Here is a 26,896-nt window from a genome sequence, read left to right on the forward strand (position 1 = left end):
ACAATTATTACTTAACCTATACCTATAATAGGTTAAGTAATAATTGTAATTACGAAGCAATAAGATGCTTATCTTAACATACTAAGAAGGTTAGGTAAGGTCGGTGTTTTCTATGAAGCTTTTCAAGGTAAACTAGTATGTTAAGTATGTCACATATGCACGTATTTAATAAGTCAATATTGACTATACGAAATTGCGAGAACGGGTTGTCTACTGGCATCCCACCCCAGAAACAAAGCAAACAGAAGGAAGTGTCACTCTTAAACTGGGAAGAGGTAGAGTCACTCCCTACTCAGAAGTACCATCGGTTCTGTGAACTAAAGCTTACAAAAGAAAGCATGAAAGGAAAGGAAAACCAAACAACCTCCACCATCACAACTCCAAAAAGTGCCTCTTCTTCCACTAGAAAAACTGAAAGACTGACAAAGGAGACCTGCCCAGGAGGTTTGCGAATTAAAACCTAAGAAAAAGAAAGGAAAATCAGGCCACCCCCACTGTCAGCACCTCCAATCATCATTCTCCACCAGAGAAAAGATGAAGAGATGACTGCAGAGCCCTGCCAAAGAGCATAAATCAGCCCTGGAGAAACTCCATAGGGGATGCCTCCAATTGTTCCTGTGGTAGAAAGGCAGTATTCCCTACACATGAGACAAGGAAACTGATGACTTCAGGAATAAGAGACAGAACTTGGAAGCCCAGCCACTAACTCTGTGTGCTCTATGCCCCAGAAAGGAAAAAGGGAAAATTGTAAGGGGCCCTTGTCCCCAGTTGGTAGTTTCCAGGTGCCTGACATGGTTAACTAATCTGGTTAGCCAGTGAGCATGGCAAGGGAAGCTACTAAGAAGAGAACCTACAAAATATTAAGCTGGCAATCTGCAAACTGCACAAAACCATATTGAGCTACTCTCCAAGATGCTGGGCCACTATAAAAAAAATGGAAGTTAAGAAAATGTAGTAGCCACTGCTAGGTCACCTGGAACTCCATCCTGCAGCACAGTGTGTTGAATTGACCTGGTAGCCAAGGAAGAAGCTAAGGACTAACCATAACAAACAGCCAGACATCCTTCACACTACACACACTGTGAGGCGGGACCAAAGAGCCAGAGCTCAACCCCCGCAAGCACAATTAGGTGAGTACACATTCCTCCCCCATCCACCACCCATTCATATCTGTGCAAACATATTCATTATTACTAATAATTTTGTTTTATTTGAGAGAAATACTGTAGCAGTATAACAGCAGCAATGTGCATAGCAGCATTAAACAAGGAACGTGTATACTTAATAACATTGCATACCTTACAGACAAAATATTTAAAAAAAGGACAGTTTTTAAAAGATAAACTAAGAATATTAAACTTATAATAAATAAATATTTTAAAGTGAATTAAATTATTATCTTAAGCCCTAGAAAATGTTAGTTTTCTTACTTAAGATTAGCCAAGCTCTTGAGTGCACAATAGAGTCTGAGAAGGGCTGTGGCATGTATAACTTGTGAGTCTGGCAATGTATCGTTGCTATTGAACAGCAGGAGGTTTCTCAGCCGTTCACTGAGGTCAGTGCGTAGAGCCACTAGTGCAGAGGCTTGCTGTTCATATTTTCTCTGTGGAATAAATCATGAATTATATCCAGATGAATAAGTAATCTTTTATTAATGGAAACTACCCACCCAGAGGCCCCTCGAGAGGAGGTAACTGCAAGGACTACTCTTCAGAGAGGTGCACACCAGACATACACCAGGCAAATGAGTGAAGGCCTAGGTTTTAAAAAAATCTCCGATTCTCAGGCTTCCCTCTCCTTGTAGAGTGAGCTAAATTATGGTCCCAACTGCTGGTAAATCAGAAGGGTCCTAGTACATTTTTCCATGGCTTGACTATACTAGTGCTAAAACCAGGAGCTAGTGAAGGAGCCCTTTCAATAAGATGCATGAAATATCCTCAACAATCTTCAAGAAAAAGACTGACCCAAATCTTACCAATTCTACAAAAGCCAACGAAAATGAAGATGACCCACTATGTCACCCGTGCATCATCTCCTACATCTACAGTAGCTAGTGAAGATGATCTGCTAATTGATGCCATTTCCACCAATAATTAGACCACTTTACTTTTCAAAGAGTGTGCCCACTTTGATAAGCATGACAACTCCATCATTTAGGGTAAATAATATTAACTTTCTGTTAAGTGTAAAGTATTACTAAATATTGTTAATCATTACATGATTTATTGCTTCCTGGTTATTAATTAAACAAATACAGTTTTACTTATGAATTATGCACAGTTGGTATGTGTGACCTAATGCAAACAGGCTGTATGGGATCTAAGGGTTGGGGAGGGATGGGATCTGTCTGATACGCCTATACAGTACGGTACAGTGTATGAAGTAAAAATGTTAGTAATGATCCCGATATTTAGCAGAAAATTTGAATTAGGCAACTTGCCCTTTAATGAAAACACAAAACAAAAGATTAAAAATAACAATAAGCTTACCCTCTGTCCACTCTTGACAAACTGTGCAAACCAGGTGCGCTGCTGATGGTTATGTGAGAGAAGCAAGCCTGTCACATAACTGACAACATCTCCACCTTCCCCTCCATACATATTACTACCTACGCTACCACTGCTTCCTGCAACACCAGATCCACATTTTCCAGCATCTAATGTTAGGTACACTGCCAAACCTGGCATACGACACTGCTCAACCTGAAAAAGAATAGGGTGTTAAATTTAAGAAACATTCCATGATCAGAAAGTGTTGCGTAGGTTATAATTGTTAGTAACTGGCCACTTGCGACGGGGGGAAAAATCTAAAACCTGCGACATTGGATACAACTAATTCCAAACAATTAAGAAACTATAAATATAATTACAGTATAAATAAATATGAATAGTCTATAACTAAACAATAGTAATAAAAGTTTCTTATTGCTTCTTATGAAAATCATAAGACTTACTTTTGTATCTTAATAATATCTAATTTTAATGAATTTTTAATTATTTTCATGCCTAAGTTAGAGCTTTAGGCTAAAGAATGACATATGAGTAGGCAAGGAGAAAGCTGTATTAAAATAAATATGCCCAAGGGTCTGGTGCCACGGATGCCTAAAAGCTATTTCTTGGCCACCAAAAGAGGCTAGTACCACGAGCTCATACAAGAGAGTTCTCAGCCACCAAATCCAATGTCTTAAATCAATGTATAAGCCTACCTCAGTAGGCACTGCATCTACTTGAACATTCTTGCCTGCCTCCTTGGCCGCTGAGGCTTTGCCAAAGTTGTCTGTACCTCCTTACTGCGCTTCGATGTTAAATTTTCTTTATGACTCGTCTTTCCTGCAAGAGAGCTGTAGGGGGTATTTCCTGCAGACGTGTTTGATCACTACGTTATTGGTAACCTTTTCCTATGTTTTTAATCCTCTTTTCTAAGGAAATGGGATTTGGGCTTTGGACTCAACATCAGTGGAAAACACTAGATATTTCAGATAAATCCCACCCAATCTGTCTCGGATGCAGTCGGCCTTAGGGCCCTTGGTCTCCTGGATGAAGAATAGTAGGACCCATATTACCCAGATCATCCAGTTACCCAGAAAGGCTATTATTAGTCTATCTACCCCAATTTACTAGAGCATGTCTGTTAAATGGGAGTCCACTCCTATTACTTAGGAAGCCTCATTAGAAAATGGAAGTGGTGAACACTTATCATCACCAAATAACAGAACAACTTAGTTGGCTTCCAACAAATACATTGGTGCATACCTATCATACCTATCACAGTTATTTTAACCATACATATCTGTTAATATACTGTATTCCATTTTCCGCCGCTGTACTGGAGTTCTTGGAACAAAAAGGTTTATGTTAGAGGATGCAGCAACCATAGGTCGAGGCAAGAATGTGATTTCTTTTTAGTTTGAAGATCAACTTGGAGACAGCCACAAGACCTACAACCCTCCCAGCCAGCAAACTCCACTCATATTTTGAGACAATGTCAGCTGCCTCTAGATCAGGCATGACAAACAAGCAGGCCACATGTGACCCCTTGTAAGCACACCTGCAGCCTACACATAGGATACTGTAATTTGATCATTTAATGGCCAAAATTGCAGTTTTTTTAATTTAAATTGCCTCAGTGTGTCAAAGGTGTAAAGCCTCAGGACAAAACACTAAAAATTATTAAATAGTCGTAATTTTTGTACAATGTATTTGTTGCTGTTGCATAGACGTCAATGTTGCCATTTAAAACATTACACATAGAAATCACAATAGCGTGATGCATCAAATGAACAAATCCACAAGGATTTGTGGATTTGTCGATTAAGCTCAGTCGATGAAGGGAGTGTTTGGGATCCTCTTGGACGTAGGTTCGAACCCTCGTCACGGCCCCTGTGGATTTGCCATTTCAAATTTCAAATTTTTCTTTTGTTAAACTACTTCATTACATTGCATTGATGAATTTGGCTAGCTGCTAAACCATTTGTATGCACATTGTATGCTTCTAAGTTTACACAATAAAAATATTCTGCTATAATTTTTATTAAATGACTTCAATTAGGGGTATGTGTGTGTGTGTGCCCCTCATTACAACACAAATGTGACTCATATGGACCTCGGGGGTCCCTCAGTTTGACATGCCTGCAGTGAACTTCTCTTAATTTAAGAACTTAGTGTGCAAAGGGTCATTACTCTGCCCTTGCATAATCTCATCCTCACACTTTCCTTTCTATTGTATTAGCTACATCAGTATCTCCACCTTTAATTATTCATGATGGAACTGGTACCTCCAAGACATATTTCTTTTTCAAAATCGTGAACTCTTTCCTCCCTCGAATTCTTTGCACAAGCCTAAACATTTCTACTGCCTGTACTTCAGTTTTATTTTACAAATCTTATCAAGTCAAGGGCACACACCTTCCATAATTTACTCCAAACACCACTGGTGGCAGTTGTCCACATTTCTTTCCATGCTCTCTTGCCATTTATAATGGTGGGTTGAACTTATTTTAGGGGTGGCTGACCTTACCACTGGCTGAAGCATTTTCCAAGTCATTTGCTACATACCGGTAGTTTACTTTCCTTGATCTTGCTTTGTCTGTTTCGCTTTGCCTATTTTCTGGGGCCTCATTTTTCAGGGCGGTGGCCAGGTTTTAGCCTCTGGTTCTTAGTACTGTAGCCTTTTAATGACTTGCATGTGCTGATGGGACATAACAGTTTGGTCCTTCCAGAAACCATGAATATGCAAAACAGCATTATCCATAACTACACAAATAATTTTAAACCAATTCATTGTAATAAGTTTGATATACATACAATGCATGTGATATATAGTAGTAGTACCTGGGTAGCATTTCATACTCACACAAAGAGCCCTAACATTGAGAGCCTGACTGGGATTCATCTGGCAAAGTATTCGTACAGCTTGCAGACGTAATAAGCCTCCAGGGGAATCTTCATCTTGTTTATCTCCAGTCATAACTAATCCTGTCACAACTGGAAGGTATACAAACAAAAACTATATAAATTACCAAATGATTATTTCATCTGAAAGGTGCATACCATCAATATAAGAATATAATAATAAAGTAAACTGCGGAAGGTCTTTTGGTCCATACAAGGCAGCTTCTATTTATCTCCCACCCAAACTTATTCATATGACCAGTAAATCTAACCTAACCCAAAAGCAATCCTGTAATCCTGTAATCCTACATTTATTATGCTAGAAGTACAGTACTGTAATTTGTTAATAAATTTACAATCTATTTCCAAACCAGTATTTACCAAAGTCTTCCTTGAATGTAAACTTATGCAATTTTATTGTCTTGTTAACTTCTTTTTGCAACGAGTCTGCTAAGTTTGCAACCCACCTGTTACGTATTCCTATTTAAGGAATACTCACATTGATGCACTCAATATAAAATTTATTATAATTGTCTCTTGCATGAAGGCATGTGTATATAGTTTTATATACTATTCAAGTCCAATATTTGGCAACACAGTTGAGGGAGCTGGGGCTTGCTAAGTCATAGGTACGGGACGTGTGAGATCCAGGTAGATCCTGATAGAATACAGTAAAGCTTGTATTGTGTAGTTGCCAGTTTTTCCTCTTTATTATTCTCTATACATATATTCATTCTATGTAAAATATGTTATCTTTGTTTATTCATGTAAACCTGACCATTCAAATTTAAGTTGTTCTTATATTTGTATTAGCACGAATTCTTTGCTCAGTTAAGTAAATTAAAATTAAATAAATTTTCCACTCGTCATATTGGAGGGAGCGAGAGCTGGGGGCTCCGGCGCCAGATTTGAGTTAATATCTAGGAGCCGGCCGCTGAGTCAACTGGTTTTAGATAAGTTTTGTCTGTTTTAATTTTTCTGTATTTTGTCTTAGTAGTTCACTTTATCTGGGGAGAATTCCTTATTATATTATTATATTTTAGAAGGCCATCTGATTAACTGTTATACCTGAGAGATAATAAGTCTTGATTTATAGATAATTTATATTATACCAATATACTCTATAGTATGACTACCGAGTTCCTTGTCCGAAACTCGGGGATGAATCACACTGCGATATATACGATATATACGATTTTAAACGCACAAAAAATAAATTATTAAAGATACAAACCTTCTCTGAAACAATCTGGTTGATTAGCCACCATACGAGCAACAAGTGCTGGTCCATTGGTAACATGGAGAAGAGCTTCTGCAACTTCTGCTGGAGGTAACAGTGCTGGCAATTCAGCCAAAGCAATACACAATACATCACTCACTTCCTCCAAGTAGCATGGGTTATCAAACAGCTCTGAAGATTTGTGGTAAAAATCTTGTCGAGGCTCACGAATCTGTATAATGGAAAGATAAATTTTAGTTCATAAGAATAAGGAAAGTTGCAAAAGGCCTATTAGTACATGAGAGGCAGCTCCTATTTATACCAAACCAAGCTCACTCATATATAGTGTATGTCTAACCATCACTTGAAATAATTTAATGATTCTATATGTATTTTGTTACCTGATAATCTGCTAAATAAAATAGCAATCTATTTAAAAACCAATATTTACACAGGGACTTTCTGAATCTAAACCGAATCCTATTTGAGTCGACCAAAAAAAGCCCATCAATTGTGGAACCAGGAGCTGGCAAAATGAGCAAGATGCTCCCCATGGCAGAATCAAAAGGGAGAACTGAACTGCAAAAAACCAACATTGAATGTAATGAAATGCCATTTTTAGGATGAATCCCGGAGGCTCCCCTGAGCTATCCAGGCTGATAAGGAAATCCCTAACTTTGGCATCAGTCGATGTGGGTGGAGTTCTAGGCCTACCAGGGATCGCCCCAAAAAACGAAACAATCGAAAGGCGAAACGGCTGAAAGGGCCGGTGCCCCTTACGAGACCCAGACAAAGGCGGAGCTGAACCCGAAACTGGCACCTGTGGCCTACTACGATGAGCGGAACCCGGAGCCCTGGCACGGCCCCTCTGGGAAGGCCCCCCCCCAAGACCCCCGAAGAACCAACAAGTCTGACCTAGGACCTCACAAATCCAGCTCCGAACATCATCCTGCTTGGGGACTTCAACCTACGGCACCTGAAATGGAAGCACCTGGCTAATACAGTAATATCAGAAAGAATACCAGGAAGTAGCCTAAATGAACAGGCACATGCAAATGACCTGCTACGGATGTGCAACAGGTTTGCCTTAAACCAGCAAATAGTAGAACCAACTAGGAAGGAGAACACGCTGGACCTCATTTTCACTAATAATGATGAATTGATCAGGAACATAATGATTACAAATACCTGTTACTCAGATCACAACTTAATTGAAGTTATGACAACCATGGGGAGAAGACCTTCAAAACCAGTCCAGATTCCCGGTGGAGGAGATTTCAGCAAATTCAACTTCAATAATAAACAGATAAACTGGGAGCAAATAAACCAGGACTTCACAGAAATAAACTGGGAAGAACAGCTAGAAAATGCAAACCTGAACCAGTGCCTGGAAAAAATAAGCTCAGTAGCACTAGAAATGTGTTCAAACCGCATACCTCTAAGAAAAAAAGAGGAAGAGATGCAGATTGGAACGAGAACGTCGTTCCCTATATAAGCGAAGAAAACGAATCGCGGAACAACTTGAGAGTCGCACCCTATCTCAAGAACGGCAAAGAAGGTTAAGTAGAGAAATAGAAACAATTGAACGGAAGCTACAAGAATCATACAAAACCCAGGAGAGGCAAAGAGAGCAAAAGGCCATCAGTGAAATAGAGAGAAATCCGAAATATTTTTTCTCCTATGCAAAATCAAGATCAAACACCACATCTAGTATCGGGCCCCTGCGAAAGGAGATGGAACTTTCACCGATGACAACAAAGAAATGAGCGAGCTACTGAGGAGGCAGTACGACTCTGTTTTCAGCGAGCCATTAAACACACTAAAGATTGATAACCCAAATGAATTTTTCATGGATATGATACCAACATCAAATCATATATCAGACGTCACCCTATCCCCACTGGCTTTTGAAGAAGCCATAAACAGTATGCCTATGCACTCTGCACCAGGCCCGGATTCTTGGAACTCCATATTCATAAAGAACTGTAAAAAACCACTATCGCAGGCCCTCCACATTCTGTGGAGACAAAGCCTAGATACTGGCGTTATTCCTGATATACTAAAAACAGCAGAGATAGCACCACTTCATAAAGGAGGAAATAAGGCAGAGGCAAAAAATTACAGACCGATAGCAATAACATCGCACATCATAAAAATTTTTGAGAGAGTGCTAAGAAGTAAGATCACAAAATACATGGAATCACAGCATCTCCATAACCCCGGACAACATGGTTTCAGAACAGGGCGCTCTTGCCTGTCGCAGTTGCTGGACCACTATGATATGGCATTAGATGCTATGGAAGACAAACAAAACACTGATGTAATTTACACAGATTTTGCAAAAGCTTTTGATAAATGTGACCATGGTGTTATTGCACATAAAATGCGTTCAAAAGGAATTACCGGAAAAATAGGCAGATGGATCTACAATTTCCTGACCAACAGAACCCAATGTGTAATAGTCAACAAAATAAAATCCAGCCCATCAACCGCAAAGAGCTCAGTCCCCCAGGGTACTGTGCTTGCTCCAGTACTTTTTCTCATCCTCATATCGGACATAGACAAGAACACACCCTATAGCACTGTATCATCCTTTCCAGATGACACTAGGATCTTCATGAGAGTAGGCAACATAGAGGACACGGCGAACCTCCAGTCAGATGTAGATCAGGTCTTTCTATGGGCTACAGAAAATAATATGGTGTTTAACGAAGATAAGTTCCAGCTCATGCGCTATGGAAAAAATGAAAATATAAAAACGGAAACCACGTACAAAACTCAGGCAAATCATAACATAGAACGAAAAGGCAATGTAAAGGATCTGGGTGTACTCATGTCGGAAGACCTTACCTTTAAAGAACACAATAAAGTAGCCGTCACAACTGCAAGAAAAATGACAGGTTGGATAACAAGAACTTTTCACACTAGAGATGCTATACCGATGATGATACTTTTCAAAAGGCTTGTGCTCTCTAGAATGGAGTACTGCTGCACAATGACAGCACCTTTCAAAGCTGGAGAAATTGCTGACCTGGAGAGCGTGCAGAGATCCTTTACTGCTAGAATCCACTCAGTAAAACATCTAAACTATTGGGACCGACTAAAGAGCCTAAAACTGTACTCCCTTGAGCGCAGGCGGGAGAGGTACATAATAATTTACACGTGGAAATATTGAAGGGGCTGGTCCCAAACCTGCACACAGAAATAACATCACATGAGACCAGAAGACATGGCAGGATGTGGAGAATACCCCCGTTGAAAAACAGAGGTGCAACAGGTACTGCTGAGAGAGAACTCTATCAACATCAGAGGTCCGAGACTGCTCAACACGCTTCCACTACACATAAGGGGCATAACTGGCTGACCCCTCACAGTGTTCAAGAGAGAACTGGATAAGCACCTCCAAAGGATACCTGATCAACCAGGCTGTGACTCATACGTCAGGCTGCGAGCAGCCGCGTCCAACAGCCTGGTTGATCAGTCCGGCAACCAGGAGGCCTGGTCGACGAAAGGGCCAGCGGGGACGCTAAGCCCCGGAAGCACCTCAAGGTAACCTCAAGGTAAGGTAGGACGAAGCACTAGGACTAGGACTAGTCGAAGCAGCCTGAATATACTGCACCACAGGCCGAAGGTGCAAAAAGCAGAGGACAAAAAGGTGAAGACATCCTAAGAGACAGGGGCTCAGGGCGATTCCAGAGAGAAGGCAAGCACCACCTGCCGACACGCGAGCCGGGAAGCATAAAACAGGGAAACCGCATCCTGCAAGTTCAGCGCAAAAAGCTTCAACAAGGCAGCCGCCGAGCGAGCCGCCGAGCCCAAGGCACCGGACCCCGGAATGGCTCCAAGCGTCCCCACATCCTCCCCAAACTAGTTCAAAGACAACTCCAGGAGGGAAAAGAAACGCAAGGCCGAAGCCAAGAGGGCCCCGGGCACGCAAGTCCTCAGCCACCAGCGTAGCCCAAAGGATGGGAACCTGCACATGGAGCTGCACTACACCAACATCCAAGGAAAGGGCAGGAGCAAACAAGCACTCATTGAGGTGCTCAAGGTCGCGTCCCTAAGAAAACCACTGTCAAAGCCTCAGCGCCACTCAAGCGTGTGGGAACGACAGAAAGAATGCCAAGCCTCCAAAGCAAACACAGGACAGTCCGCCAGCCAGGACTGACTCCGAAACCTTGTGACGGATCCAGAAAGGGAACGACGTCTCAAACCTGAAAGACAACGGATCCATTACCAAGGCATAATCTGGGTCACGCAGGAGTTAAGCCGCTAGGGCCGCCCGCACCGCAGACGGTTGGATGCTGGAAGCTGAAAACCTCTAGAAAGATGGAACCGACTCACCCTGCTTAACATGGAACCGAACCCGGGGAGGGGCAAACACCAAATCCAACTCGTACGCAGAGGGGAGAAAAAGAGAGCCCCACTCCTTGTAACAGTAAGCCCTGCTCAGAGAGTAAAAAAACCCAGGTGGGGTCCAGTGGGGCCCAAGGCCCCCCCAAGTCAGCCCTCCCCTGCCCCAGGATTCTCCTCAGCAGGACCTGGGGCCAAGTCATTCCCCAGAGCACCGGTCCCTAAAGAAAAGGTCGGCACAGCCGAATAAACTGGACGAAAGGTGGCCCACTGGTCAGACCCAAAGGCTTTGGTTGGGAGATTGGACTCGAATGCCTCTGTCGCCACACCGGAAGGGGCATCCCCTGAGACTGCCCGAGTCTCAAGACCATCTAAACCCTGCCCTGACTCTGAAACCCTCAGATGCTTCGGGGCCGGAAGCAGAGGGGAGGGACCAGAACAAACCACAACAGGGAAAGGACGAGGGGGGCGTGAACTGAACCAAGATCGAAGCGACCCCCACCCCCATGTCCGGGTCCCTATAAGCAAAACGGGGCAGCCTCGGGGCATCCAGGTGAGCAACCAACCTAGCGAGTTGCAACAACCTAAAGTGCACATGCAACACCTGCACTGTCTGTACCCGTAGAACATCATCAGTAGATTGGGTAAACTGAGTCACTAACAAGCAACAGAATTCACAGGACTCCGGGTCGAAAGTGTCACCGACCCAACAGGCAGCGTGACGGAGGCAAAAACAGTGAGGGTCACCCTGAGTCAAGGGGACTGAGCAACCCTCGAACTCGCATGAAGCGAGGGGGGGACTTCGGAGACACATCCATCAGACCCACTGCGTCCCCTAGGAGTTTCCCAGGGTCCTGAGACAGAACTCATGCTCAGGGAATCTCAGGCAGGATACTGCTAACCGGCGTCCAAAACTATCAAACAACTTACTAAAGCTGAACATCAGGGACATGTACACTCATAGGGACCTAGCAGGGGGCACTACCAGAAGAACCATGCTCAGGTCACAAGCAGAAATGGGGAAAGCAAGGCAGATCCTCCCACAAGGCAAAAACAACAAGAAAAACAAAACCCCGGAAGAGGACAACGTACCCCAAGAAACAGAGCAGGCTGCTATGAATGGTGAAAACAAGGTGCACAGCACCCTGTGCTCCGTACCAGTGCAACTTCCTCTTACCCTAAGGTAAACAAGGAAGACAAAAACCCCAAGCACCCAAAGGGCAGACCAAAAAACCGAGCAGTAAACCGGCCCAGCAGAGGTAGGCCCCGAGGGACTTGTTGGTGGGTGCCCCAAGTCCCAAGGGCAGTACTTACAGGGCACCTAGGGACGAGAATCCTAGGCGCATGCAGCCCGAGTACTGTAGAATAACTCCTGGCTCTTGCACCCCTGAAAGATAGCACCACACTCTAAGCACAGCGTTGGAATCACTGAAGCCAGAGCACACGACCTCCGCCTCTAGCATCAGCCTTAGAACTGAAGGGTGGATAGCCGGCGCAGGGGTCTGGGGCTCCCCCTTCGCCCTCCCGGGGAGGGGGGAGCTGCACAGACAGCGGCGCAGGCGACGTGTGACGTCATGCTCGTTTGCTCATTTCTTTTAGGGGAGTTCTATCCACTTGTTCGGCTTTTTGGTAGCAAAATTTTCACCAGAATATAGGTTTGTTTTGGGATGCTTACCTTTCTGGGTGCCTGATCCGGTTGATGGCAGACATAAAATGCTTCCAACAACACATGGGTTTATATAGGCCATTGCTCCCCATGCCTCTCTGAGAGGGCCATGTTCTGGCTCGTGGTCCCCGGTAAGCCCACAGAACTCCATACACATGACTGATGCCAAAGTCTGGCATTAGCATATCAGCCTAGTAAGCTATGGGGAGCACCCAACTGAGGGACGTCGTCGACCCACTCCAAGACAACCTGACAGAGCGCAGGAGAAGAGGCCTGCCCTGCCAGCCCCAAACCCCCCGAAGGAGGAGGAGCCACCCAACACCACCGAAGGCCACGAGAAAAGACCTGAAAAGCCCATGAATCATGAGACAAGGCTTGAGCGAACAGCGCACGCCTACCCTCCATCGCCCCGCCAATGGGGCGAATCACGAAAGGGCCGATGCCCCTTACAAGAACTCGAGTTGTGCACAGAGCGAGCACCGCGCCAATCAGGTGCAGCCAGGACCGAAGGCGGCATCGGTTCTGTAACTGGCACCTGTGGCTCACCGTAATGAGCGGAACCGCAGTCCCTGGCACGACCCCTCGGGGAGGAACCCACCCGGGACTCCCGGAGAACCAACATGTCAGACATAGGGCAGCAGCTGGAGGAAGCCGCTTGCATATATTGTTCAACCGCAGAAGCCACAAACAACAAAGGACAAAAGGGAGAAGTAAATCTAAGAGCCAGGGCCCAAGCGGATTTCAAGGAGGAAGTGAGCACCACCTGTCAACATGCAAAGGGCGCAGCGAAAAACTGAAACAGCGTATCCCACAGGACTGGCGCAAACAACTTCAAAAGTGCAGACGATACACGAGCAGCCGAGACCAAGGCACCAGACCCAAGAATGGCCCCAAGCGCCTCCACATCCTCCGTGAGCCAATCAAAAGACAGCTCAAGGAGGGAAAAGAAATGCAGGACCAAAGCCAACGAGCCTCGTGCACTGCAAGTCCTCAGCCACAAGCGCAGCTGACAGGGAAGGAACCTGCACATAAAGCTGAACCGCGCCAACATCCCTGCAGAAGAGCCAGAGCGAAAAGGCACTTATTAAGGTCTGCAAAGTCGCCCCGCAGGTAAACCTGGACCACAGTCAACGCCTCGCGCCACTCAAGCGTGCGGGTACGACAGAAGGTGTCCCAAGCATCCAGCGAAAACATAGGGCAGTTCACAAGCCAGGATGACTCCGGAACCTCATAACGAACCCAGTATGGAGACGAAAACCCAAACCTGAAAGAAGACGGATCCATTATAGAGGCATACTCTGGGTCGCGCAGGAGGTAAGCCGCAATGGTCCGCTCGCACCTCAGCCGGAGAGTCACGGGAAGCCAAGAACCTCCGGTAGGACTGAACCGAAGGACTCGCAGGGACACAGAACCAAACCCGAGGAGGAACCGAATCCAAATCCAACTCATACGTAGAAGGGGGAAAGGGAAAACCCCACTCCTTGTACCAGCAAGCCCCGCTCGGAGGGTCGGAAATCCCAGGCGGGGTCCAACGGGGGCCCCAAGACCCTCAAGGCAGCTCCTCCCCAACCCCGGGAATCATCACGTCAAGGCCCCGGGGGCGAGTCGTCCTCCAAAGCCCCAGCCTCACAAGAAAAAGCTGGGGCAGCCGGAATAGCAGGAAGAGTTTTAACCAGAATAGGGGATTGTTTTGGGGCGCTTACCTTTCTGGGTGCCTGTCCTAGTCGATGGCAGATATAGAATGCTCTTAAATCACATGTGAATTTCTATAGGCCATTGCTCCTTGTGCTTCTCTGAGGGGGGGCCAGATTCTGGCTCGTGGTCCCTGGTAGGCCTAGAACTCCACCCACATCGACTGATGCCAAAGTTAGGGATATCCTTATCAGCCTGGATAGCTCCAGGGAGCTGTAGGGGCTCCCCCCAGAAAAGCCAGTGCAAACCACAAGTGGAACCATTCTTCCATGACATGTACTGTAATTGCAACATCAAGCAGAAGTGAAAATCACAGAAGGACGTGCAATGGCCTGGGAAGTAAGGGTCTCCTGAGAACCTACTCACCTAACAGTAGGCAAGGCCCTAGCCCTACCAGACAGACTCCAGGAAGTGGAGACAGAACACTAGAAATACAAAAACTAATTTGATAGGATGACAGGAAAAGGCCACAGCTAACAAATTTGGGAGATAGCATCTTCAGGATAAAGGAGCTCAAAAAAACTGGAACAAAAGTTAAGGGACAAAACCAAACCTAAAAATCAGGCCAACAAGCCTGATGACACACAAGGCAAGCAAAGAAAAATGCCCCCATTGTATTTCAAATGAGAGGAATGAGCATTTTGGGAAATTCCACAATACTGGAACTGAAGGTCCTAAAGTGGAACCCAGTGAAGCCACATACTCACAGAGTAAGTCAGAGAGAACCTAAACATGTAAGTTTGATACCAAGTACATACGCACTCGGTGGTCATCTACAATAAGAGCCTCAGACAGCACAGGCAACTGCACATGGAGCTACCATTTGCCTACATCCTTGGGGAGTGCCAGAGGAAACAGGCAGTTCTCGTGCAGTGCACAAGACCTGAATACTTGAAAACTCACTCAAACTCACCTCCTGCCACATGCCATGTATGTGGGTCTGACAGAACCTTTGGCAAGTATCCGAAGAAAAGAGGGCATTGTCAGGCAGTCAGGATAAAACCCAGAATCTCACCATGAAGTAGAGACATACTCAAAAGAGGCAAAGTTCATCAACATTAAAGTGGTCTGGATTCTGTAAGTTGTATCAGAAAGGATCCATGTGAGCCAGGAGACAAAACATGGGAAGATGGAACCTCTGGAGATACAAAAACTCAAAGGCATTGAATGGGACCCAGAACCAAACCCAATGGAAAAGTAGCTGAGCAATCATAATCAGACAAAGGGAGGATAAAAAATTTCTCCCTCCTAAAGCAAAAGATCATCTCCAGAAGGAACCAGACTCCACAAAGGGTGAAAAGGCACTCATGGACACTCCTTACCCCCACCCTCCTCCCTACCACAGAAGCCTACCATGAGGTCCTCAGAGCAGAGCCAAAGTCCTTGCCCAATGCCTCAGAAAGAAAGATGTCCCCCCAAGGAGACACACAAACATCTCAAACATCTCCCCACTCCAAACGTGGGAGTGGGGAGATGTTTGAGAAGACAAAAACCCCAAACCCCCCAGAGGAACCAAAAGGCTTGACTGTCTCCACCATCAAAGTGGATGAGGCCATCCCAGTGAAGGCCAAGCTACACTCCAAGCCAAACCCTGTCCCAACTTCGAAACTCTCGGATGTCCGGGACAAGGCTCTCCACTCCGGTGGCCTGGCCTCTCAGGGGCAAAACTCCTGAACACAAGAGAGAAGTAACTGTCAGTGAATGCGCAGCACTAGTGAGCACCTAGGGAAGAAAACCCTAAACACATGCAACTCAAAGCAAACTACAAGCCAAGACCATACAATAACCTGGAAAGAAAACCATGTACATGAAATTAATAATACATAAAAAATACACACGCAATGGCCCTTGTAGGACAAATGAAGTCGAAGGATGGATGGCACTTAGCTCGAAACTGAGGGGCATGCCCGACTGATGGACAGGAGCACTACAGGTAGTATTAACAACAATTACATCAGCAACAATCATTGAGCTATAAATCTTTTCAAATTGAAGGTTTGAAAATAAAAGCAGAAGGTGCTCTCCCTAGTCTCTCAAATCTTCCATGACAAGAAAGATAGCAGGAAAGCAAATAATTAAAAAGATGCAAACAGTATATACAAAATAGCAAGTACACTACAGTACTGTATATATGTCTACAAATATCATTGTTGAATAGCCAATACTACAGAAAAAAGGACAAGATATTTTCAAGAGCCTCTACCAAAGAAGAAATGAGGATCTGATTTCCTTAACTATATTCTAAGAATAGAGAAACACACACACCTGAGCCATAACCAGGAGAATCTCAGAGAGAAGTAGTCGCAGTCTGCGTGTTGGGTCTGAGCATTCAAACTCCAGAGCAAGGCCATTTGCCAGATTTTGAACCAGAACGCTCTCACTTTGATTACCACCACCTAGTTTCTGCCTGAAATTTATTTAAAATTATTATGTAATTACTACTGTAAATAGTGATTCAGATTATAAATTACAGTACACTATATTAAAGGATAAATGGGCGACTATACAATCTGATTGACTAAAACTAGTCACACTCAAAATGAAAATTAGCCATACAGTAATTTTTTAAGACCCATTGACTTTCTATTGCCCAAAACAATTTCTTTGGCTTAAGAATTTCTATTAAAATTTAGAACTCAATTCAAATAATATTTGTGACAAAGTATGGTCCTATGTCAGTACTGAAAACAACACTTCAGACACCTTAACAGAGTCAAAATCATAATTTCTTTATACAAACTACTGTAGCAATAAAATTTGTTTAATTAAATTCTGAGATACAATATTCAAATTAAACACTATACATGTTAGTAGCGTTGCAAGAATGTACCACTTAATCACTAACATATGTACAGTGGAACCTCGAGTGACGAGCGACTCCAGTTACGAGCATTTCGAGTAACGATCGACCCACTCGCAGAAAATTTGTCTCGATTGACAAGCTTTCGCTCGATTAACGAGCAAACCACACAGTGCTTCCTAGCGTTCCCACTGGTTCTCGGACGCCTCCGACGATAGTGTTGTTGTTTCGCAAGACGAGCGTTTCATGTGACGAGCTCGGTGCCGGATTGGATTAAATTCATTAATCGAGGCACCATTGTACTTTCATGACCCATTATACAGTACATTTTTGAATATACAGTGGTACCTCGGAATGCGAGTGTCCCTGTATGCGAGTTTTTCGGACTACGAGCAGGATTTCCTCGGAAAATATGTCTCGGAACGCGAGGGTTACCTCGGGATGCAAATTTGTTGATACGCGTACAGGCCGACCTAGCGCGTGGTGGTTCGGCGATCGTTGCCCCTCTGCCCCTCCGCCCCTCAGTTTACCATTGTCTCGCGCCCAGTGACTACCCCACATCAATTCTTCTCCCAGATTTTCAGTGTTTTGTTGGATTTTTGGTGATTTGACTATACAATTTGTTATTATACATCTCACCATGGGTCCCAAGAAAGCCAGTGGTAAGGATAAAGGCCAGAAAGCCCATGTGAGGATGACAATAGAGGAGAAACAAGAGATCATTCAGAAGCATGAGAACGGTACACGTGTTATTGAAGTTTGTAGGCAGTACAACAAAGCCACATCAACAATATGCACTATACTTAAGAAGAAAAATGAGATTATGGGTGCTAAAGTGGCAAAAGGAGTAAGAACAATAACGAAACAAAGACCACAAATACTTGAAGAAGTGGAAAAGTTGTTGTTAATTTGGATACACGACAAGGAGTTAAGGAGTGATAGTGTTTCGGAGGCCATTATTTGTGAGAAAGCCAGGGTGTTGTACGAAGACCTTCTAAAGAATACCCCTGCAACGAGTGATGCAGATACGAAAGAGTTTAAGGCAAGCAGGGGCTGGTTTGAAAAATTTAGAAGGAGAAGTGGTATCCACAGTGTTACAAGGCATGGGGAGGCAGCCAGCTCAGACAAACCAGCCGCTGGACGATTTATTGAGGAATTTAAAGAGTTTGCAGAGGCTGAGGGATACCTACTGCAACAAGTGTTTAATTGTGACGAAACAGGACTGTTTTGGAAAAGAATGCCTAAGAGGACATACATTACCAAGGAGGAAAAATCCTTGCCCGGACACAAGCCTATGAAAGATAGGTTTACGCTTGTGCTGTGTTCAAATGCGAGTGGCGATTTGAAAATTAAACCCTTGCTAGTGTATCATTCTGAAAATCCAAGGGTTTCAAACAGTATAAAGTGCAGAAAACCCATTTGTGTGTGATGTGGAAGGCTAATAAAAAAGCATGGGTGACTAGGCTTATTTTTTCGGAGTGGGTGAATGAAGTGCTGTGCCCTGCCATAGAAAAATATCTGCAGGAGAAACATTTGCCACTCAAAGCTGTGCTTCTCCTCGACAATGCTTCTGCTCATCCTCCAGGCTTGAAGATGATTTGTTGCCCAGATACAATAAATTCCTCACAGTTAAATTCCTTCCTCCTAACACCACTCCTCTAATTCAGCCTATGGACTAGAAAATCATAGCGAATTTTAAGAAACTTTATGAAAGGGCACTTTTCCGGAAATGTTTTGAAGTGACTGAAGCCACAAACCTCACCCTCAAAGAGTTCTGGAAACACCATTTTAACATTTGTAGTGCTTTAAAACTCGTTGACAAAGCCTGGCAAGAAGTGACTCAAAGAACCCTGATCTCTGGCTGGAGAAAATTGTGGCCTGAATGTGTGAGAGAACTAGATTTTGAGGGATTAGAGCCTCTAAATGATGCGCCTATTGTTGAGGAAATTGTTAGTCTAGGCCAGCAAATGGGCTTGGAATTGGATGGTGATGATGTGGAGGAGTTGGTGGAAGAACACAACGAAGAACTGACCACCAAAGAACGCCTAGCCCTTCATCAGGAACAGCAAGACAACGCAGCGAATGATTCTACAGTGGAGGAGGATGAGGCAGTAGCGAATGTCCCTTCTGCAGTAATTAAGAAGGTGTGTCAGATGTGGGAAGAGATTCAAACAATTGTTGAAAAGACTTACCCAGAGAAAGCTGTAGTAGGCCGTTGCCTTAATCTTTTCAATGACAATGTGATGCCTTACTACAGAGACAGCTTGCGAAGGGAAAAGCAAGCTTCCATGGACAGATTTGTGGTGAGGAAATCAAGCAGTGAGCCTCAACCAGGACCTAGTGGCACTCAGATAAAACGTCCTAGGGAGAGCACACCAGAAAGGTCCTCACTGCCTGATGTGATAATGGTCCTCCCCTTTCAAACAGTAACTCCTCTCCTCCTCCCCCCTCCTCACCATCTTCCATATGCCTACAGCATTCAACAGCAAGGTAAGTAATAACGTGAACATAGTTTTGTAGGTTTATTTAGATGAATTAGGTATAAAAATTTAGTTTGATGTGGGGTTTATGGGGGAGTCAGGAACGGATTAATTCATTTCCCATTATTTCTTATGGGGAAATTAGCTTCGGAATACGAGTTTTCGGAATACAAGGTGTCTCCAGGAACGAATTAAACTCTTAAACTGAGGTATGCCTGTACATTACATAAATAAAAATACAGTGGAACCTCGAATAACGAATTTAATTCGTTCTGGCGCCATGATCATCATGTGAAACGGACGTCATACAAAACAAATGTCCCCATTGACAATAATAGAAATCAAATTAATCCGTTCTTCCACCAAAAAACATCAATATGATACTCAAAGTTTTAAATAATGGAGCAGCCTACCTTACATACACTGAACAAACCTTTATGACATTTTTCTTTCTTCAAATTTGTTCAATGTTTTTTTTCATTTTTCTTATAGCAAAAGGTTTGTTTGGTGTTTGGCAGGTAGGTTGCTACATGTTTCTTAAATAAAAAAAAATAAAAAAAAAATAGTTGAAACAATTTGAAAAACGGACAAATGCCATAAGGGTTCGTTCGGTGTTTGTCGGGTAGGCTGCTCCATTATGACAATCTTTCTTTGTTTCAAATGTGTTCCATTTGTTTTGTATTTTTCATTTATGTCTCAATAATGGAGCAGCCTACCCGACATACACTGAACGAACCTTTATGGCATTTGTCCATTTTTCAAATTATTTCAACTGTTTTTTTATTTTTCATTTTTTTTTATTTAAGAAACATGGAGCAGCCTACCTGCCGAACACCGAACAAACCTTGACATTTGTTGTATTTCAAAAAATTTCATTTCTTTTTTCTACAAAAAATGTCATTGGTTTGCAACATCTCAGCAGTCACCCCTTTATATCCCAGCATTATTAGAATCTTTAAACAAAAACAACAATTAATTTGCATCGTTGGAGGCATCCGAGAATGTGCGAGAAGCAGCGTGACCCCACCATGTGGTCTTGTCGTCATTCAAATGAGCGGTCGCCATACGAGACGAATTGTCGGCGATCTGGCCGATCGTTACCCAAAATGTTCGCCATTTGAGGCGGTCGTCACTCGAGGTTCTACTGTAATACAATAAATTAATGTGAAATAACTCCACATAGTCTTCCCACATTTTCTGTTGTAACCAATCACAATGACCTTACAATCAAAACAGAATTTTGGCCTCACAACCAAACTAAAACAATGAGAACCTCCAGCCAATCCAGTGCAACCATCTCATCCTCAAAGTATCAGAGATCATTTCAAACCGTCCCTGTTACATCATTATATGGGAAAGGGAGACACTTGGTAATTCTTAATCTAGCCTTAGATGACAGTCAAAAGATATATGTATATCATTTCCACTTGCTGCCTCATCCAAGCAGGCATGACAAGGCAGATCTCATTGAAACTTTTAAAATACTGAAGAAGTTAGAGGATGTTGATCTGGACAATTTCTTAAAAAGGTCAAATGTAACACAAACAAGAAGCAACGGTTTCAAGCTCAACAAGCCACAATGTAGGACTGATAACAGGAGATGCTTTTTCACCCACAGGGTTATAAACCCATGGAACTGCCTACCCACCTAAGCCGTAAATGCCAAAACTGTGTTAAGTTTTTAAAATCTACCTGGAAAAGATCATCAAGGCAAATAAGGGTGAGGGGAACTTACAAGCTGACAAGCTGCCGGCTTCCTGTTCTTGTCGAGGCCACTAGGGTTAGTGACCCTCATATAAATTGGGTAAATCAAGTACCTGAATTTAGAGAGACTGGCATTTATTGTTCTACTACTACTAAATATTAGTTGACTGTCAAGTCAGTGAAAGCACCAATGTTCATTCAAGCAGACAATTAACTCATTCTGAAACCAAGTTAGGTTTGGGTAGCAGCCCTACTCGAGCCACAGTCTAGTGGATGTCTACAAGACAGCATCTCAGTTCATGAACTGAAGTACTGTAACTCTGCTGATAATCTTAGTTCTCAACTGTGTTGTGCATTCCACTCTTCCGTGATGAGGACATGGAGATTTTGCTCCTGGAAGCCTGTGAATTTGACCCTTCAGACCTGGAGAAGGCTGCTAATTCTTTGCTTCTGGACACCTAGGCTTTTCTGTTGATGATTCCTTGTGTTATGACTTCTCAGCCAATGACTCGTGACTACAGCATTATCATTTCATCAGTTTGTCAGGCAGGTGCTAGTGTAGTTTATATTGAGGGTTGACGGTCTGTATACTGCCTCCTGGGGGAGGAATTTCTAATATGTGAGAGCCATTGGCTTCACCTGTCCGTGACAGGTTTACAGTACCACCTTTTCCTTCCCAGCTTCCCAGGATGCCTCTTTTGAGGATAACAAACCTTTCATAGCTTTGGATAAAAACTGGCATAGGGTTGGATGTTGCTCATAGGTCAGATTCCTCAGCCAATCAACCCTCTTTTCTTGTAAAGGATGCAGTTCAGTTGGAGGCATTGACAGAGGAGACCAATCTTGGTCACTGGTGACTCAGTTTTTGTGGGCTACTTATTCCTTTTCTCCTCATGTTTTGTTCATAATGGTCATTTAGAGTACAAATATTCTTGTTTTTCTCTTCCAGACTATGGTATCTCGTCTGGATTCCTCTTAGTTGGCAGACAATCCCTTTTTCCTGTGGAAAAGTAGAGATTTTTTGAAGGACCCACGTCTCTGATATTAAGGAGGTTGCTTCCTCCCTAATCATATCCCCCTTAACTCCTGTCTTACACACAAGGATTAATTCCTTTCATTTTTATTCAAAACTCATCCATTTGGAACATGAGAGATGACTGTAACTGATTATTATCTGTTAACAGTTTATGTTCCAGGAAAAACTGGCAGTGAAAGGGGCCGGGAGCTAAAAAATATTCGTCCAAATATGAAATACATGTACAGTGAAAAATGTTAAACAAATCTCACATTATTTGTCATCAGCATCGTAAAAATTTCATCCCAATTTGTTAAGAAATGGATTTTATACGAATTAAAAAAAGTGCACAACCAGTACTGATGATAACAATAACACCTAGTTAGTGGAACTCATAGATAATGCAGTGATTAGGAGATGCAAGCACCTGTCTGATGCATAAAGATGAAGAGTAGTTGTAAATAAGGTCAACACAGTGGATATGCAGCTGGTGCCGTCTAGGATTACTGATTGCCACCTGGAGGGCACAATTTCACACAAATAATAATAAGTATGTTATATTGCTGTATTTTATTATATATCATATAAATACATTGCCCAATGTCAATATTTCTTGTCTTACCAATTTTTTTTAAGTGAATTTTTTTCCTTTTTTTTTTTTTTCTTTCTCCTGTGTTTCACATCTAATTTTGTTGTGCCTTCTACATCTTGGAGGATGCACACTCGTCACTAAGTATGTGAAGTTAGGACGAAATTGGTCAACATGTAATTCAGCCACAGGTGGCAGAACTTGTGACTTTTAATTTTTTTTGGCAAAGTTATTCACAGATTTCAAACTCTATCGTCTTTGTCTCTTTAGGTTGTTTTTTGCTGAATGGGGACCAGATGAGGGCTTTATCACTAATGTGAAGTATACTTATATATCCCCTAACCCATCATCCTTATCCCTATATTTTATTTTTTTGGGTGGATATTTTTTCTTGACTTCATTTCAACACAATGACTCACAACTTTCCATATTCAAGTATGAATGCCAAGCAATATTTAACACTTATCTGGTGGCAACGCAGTCTGCTTCAATAAATAAAATTATGGATGTCCACTGGTGACGCATGTTGTGTCACCCTTAGCCGACTTTCGGCTTTGTTGCAGGGGAAGGGAGGAGAAGGAGGCGCGCCGGTGTTTTGGACTTTATGTGGATATACTCTTGTATGGAATTCTATTACAAACAAATTTATACCAAAATGAACGATGCAGATCGAGAATTGAGGTGAGAGAACTGAAAAGAGTATACACATTTCATTGCTGTTACACGGTCACTGGTAAAGCTTGCCCGTTTTTTGGGTTTGTTGTGGGTGGACTTCCTGGCTGTTGGACCTTATATGTATATACAGTATATCCCTGTAGGGAATTCTATTGCGAACAATTTGATACCAAAATGAATGACGTACAACGAAAATTGAAGTGAGAAGAGTATACACATTTTAGTGTGGCCGCGTGTGAGGAAGGTTGATAAATTATGCACTTGGCCCCTTAAGGTTAATTACGTGAAGGGAAAGCTCTAAGCCTGCTAACATGAGCCAATCCTCATCTGTTGCTGTTAAACCCACCTATTAAAAAAATATCAAAGTATTATATGAAAATTTACCAACACCAACACAGTACTGCAAAAATAGGTTGATACAACCAAACCATTACTTTCATTAGGTTTTCTCCTACTGATAACTGCTAATAGCAAGTACAAACATATACAATCAAATAACAAATCCCTGAGGGTGTACAAAATGGGTAGGCCTACTGTGTATAAAATGCAAAGTACTGTATGTGAAATGATATCCCTGTATGAAACAAGCATTGTGAAATGTAGCAGAGTACAACACAACCATACACTGAAGTGAAGAAGGTTAAAAAATGAAAGTCACCCACCTTAACTGCTGCTCTTTCTTAACATCCACCTCAAGAGCTGGGAAGTCAATGGACAGTAGAGCCACCAGGGAGTTGACCACCTCTATCCCGGATAGGATCCTGAGGATGACCTTCCTACCAGCTATGCACTCCTCCGAGTGGTCCAGCGGGGCTATGAGGCTCATCCTCACCAGGCAGGGAAGGATGGGCCTGATCTCCTCCTCGCGGCAGCATGCTAGGGTGTGTATGTCAGACTTCTCTATGGCCTTGAACACCCTGGGGGAGACGGGGCCGCTGAGAGGCATGATGGAAGTCTGGCACTTTCTTCTCTTTGATAAATGCAGTTTGCGTCCAGGTTTTCTCCTCCTTATAAGACGAAGTGATGATGTGTCTGTTGTTGTTGCTGTGAGATTGGGTCAACTACAGCACAGAGCCTTATGTATCCCGTGGGTCCTGGTTCAGGCGAAGAATGGCGACGAGCAAGGTGCCCTATACGGGCACAAGCTGCTCAGTCTACACACAACTTGATCAGCCAGGCTCGCCGCAGCCCCCCTTACGCCATCACTTTGTTGACACTCACATCGCCCCGCACAACGCGCTTAATTATTTTTTACAAATATGATAAAAATGTTTCCACCAAACTGGAAAAACTTAATTATTATATTTAGGATAAATTGCAAATATATTTAGTATAGATTGGAGAAATACAATATAATACGTAGGTAAATTCATATATTGATGATAATTATTTTGCCTCAACCGAACTTGAAATTTGCCTAATTTAAGATAGGTTTGAGTTATACTCAAACTACTACTATTTTATTTTTATTTATTTTTATTTTATTTATTTATATACAAGAAGGTACAGTGGGCTTGTGAGAATACATAGCATAGTATTTACAATCTTGTAAAGCCACTAGTACGCGCGTACAATATTCATACATATATACAAACTATACTACTGCTCGGCTTAAACTGGTTACAAGGGGTCCGTCTAATTACCGCAAACTACCACAAGCTACACAAGCTTCGCAAAGCTTCTTGGCAATACGTTAGTAATGAATAAATATGATATGTTAGGTTAGGCTGACCTAACCTAACCTAACCAAACCAAACCTAAGCTCTTTATTTTCATCTAATTTCTTCATAAAAAGATACTTTTTCAGATTAAAATTATGTTTTTTCATGTTGTACATTCAGCACCAACATTATAATGAGTAAATATATCATATTTATTCATTACTAATGTATTGCCAGGAAGCTTTGTGAAGCTTGTGTAGCTTGTGTTAGCTTGCGGTAATTAGACAGACCGGTTACAAGTATCTCTGGGAATTCTCATTATCTGCTGATGTAGACCTGACCAAATGTAAACTGTGTCAACAAAATTATTAGCACACCCTCTGTCACTAAGTGATGGAGTGTGAAAAGATACACGAATTCAGAGACAATTCTATAACAAGTGTTCCAGAGATGTGTAAATATTTAATTAAAAATGATCTGCTACCAGAAATCATAGCCAAATATCCCCAGTTTGCTAACTGTAGGTAGTAACTAAGTGATTGCAACCTATCCACCGCTACCCACTGGATGGGGGGGCAGTGTGCAGGACAAACATATCAATTGTGACACTAACTCTCCACATATGTCAGTTGCTTAATTTAGAAACTGTACTTGTGGTCGATCTCGAACCCATTGTTGATGTGACGACTTATACTGAATTTTGTAACTAGCTCATCAAGATTGTAACTTGCTTAGCTAAATGAATTGTGGGGTTCAGTCCCTGAGCCAATTATGTGCCTCTGTAACCCTTTCCACTACCTCCCACAAGATTGGTATGGGATGCATAATAAATGAACTAAACTGAATCTATGGTTGAGGAAAGTCTACTTGGAAGGATTCAATTTACACGAGATAAAGGTTAGAATACAAATATATTTGGCAATACGGTGTTGATGTCAGTGAAAAAGTTAAGGAGTGTAAATTATGTAGTATGCCGCTCTCCCACACCTTAGAACATTATGTATTAATGACAATTTATTGATAACTCTAGAAATAAGGAAGTAAGTAGTGTACCACATCATATTGTTTGGATGTGTGATAATGGTATGATAGACAGGATACTTAGGAGCTACAAGAATTTTGCCCAATGAGTGTAACACTTATATGCTGTGCTTACAATATTAACCTGCAATGTTAAATGGGATTCTTGTACTGTATTGTGATTTGTGTATTTGTACTCTCTGAATTTGTGTGCCCCTTGAGGGACTTGAATTAGAAGGGGGGGGTAAAAACAGCCTCAGCTACTCTATCCCTTTGAGATGTATTTTTTTCTTGTCTCAATAAACATACTTGAACTTGATCTTCAACTGCCATAATCCCTAGATGTTATTTTGTTTAATGCAGGGAAAATTTTCATATTATAACAAGTTTTATGTCTAAAAGCTTTGGTGGTACAAGGTTAAAGAAATATTTTTATACAAACTTTAATGTTTTATTTTCTAAATCTGAAATCATATAACATTAACACATTAATGGTAATTGCTAACATCAATAAGCAATTAACATATGTTTGGCAAGTTTCAATGCGTCTAAAATATACTTCAACTTTGAATGAGAATAAATTAGGACAAACAAAATATTTAAGTTATAGAACATCAGATACCTAGGAATTTTAG

The 26,896-nt window shown here is 42.5% G+C and overlaps 1 protein-coding gene across 2 annotated transcripts in view; it reads right to left on the minus strand.

The window, feature by feature from the left end:
• IntS2 (integrator complex subunit 2) overlaps positions 1 to 24,801 on the minus strand; it is a 96,451-nt gene extending 71,650 nt beyond the window's left edge. Inside the window, exons 1-6 of one of the 2 annotated variants that reach the window (XM_045745558.2) lie at positions 24,243 to 24,801; positions 16,583 to 16,724; positions 6,625 to 6,841; positions 5,353 to 5,483; positions 2,490 to 2,702; positions 1,431 to 1,603 (exon numbers count right to left, since the gene is read on the minus strand). In XM_045745558.2, coding sequence (XP_045601514.2) covers positions 1,431 to 1,603; positions 2,490 to 2,702; positions 5,353 to 5,483; positions 6,625 to 6,841; positions 16,583 to 16,724; positions 24,243 to 24,526 — 1,160 coding nt within the window. In that variant the 5' untranslated portion in view covers positions 24,527 to 24,801. The remainder of the gene's footprint in view (positions 1 to 1,430; positions 1,604 to 2,489; positions 2,703 to 5,352; positions 5,484 to 6,624; positions 6,842 to 16,582; positions 16,725 to 24,242) is intronic. The other variant, XM_045745559.2, reaches the window with a different exon arrangement.
• Positions 24,802 to 26,896: the final 2,095 nt, after the last annotated feature.

The sequence above is a fragment of the Procambarus clarkii genome, chromosome 16 (genome assembly GCF_040958095.1).
Source record: "Procambarus clarkii isolate CNS0578487 chromosome 16, FALCON_Pclarkii_2.0, whole genome shotgun sequence".
Classification (NCBI taxonomy): Eukaryota; Metazoa; Arthropoda; class Malacostraca; order Decapoda; family Cambaridae; genus Procambarus; species Procambarus clarkii.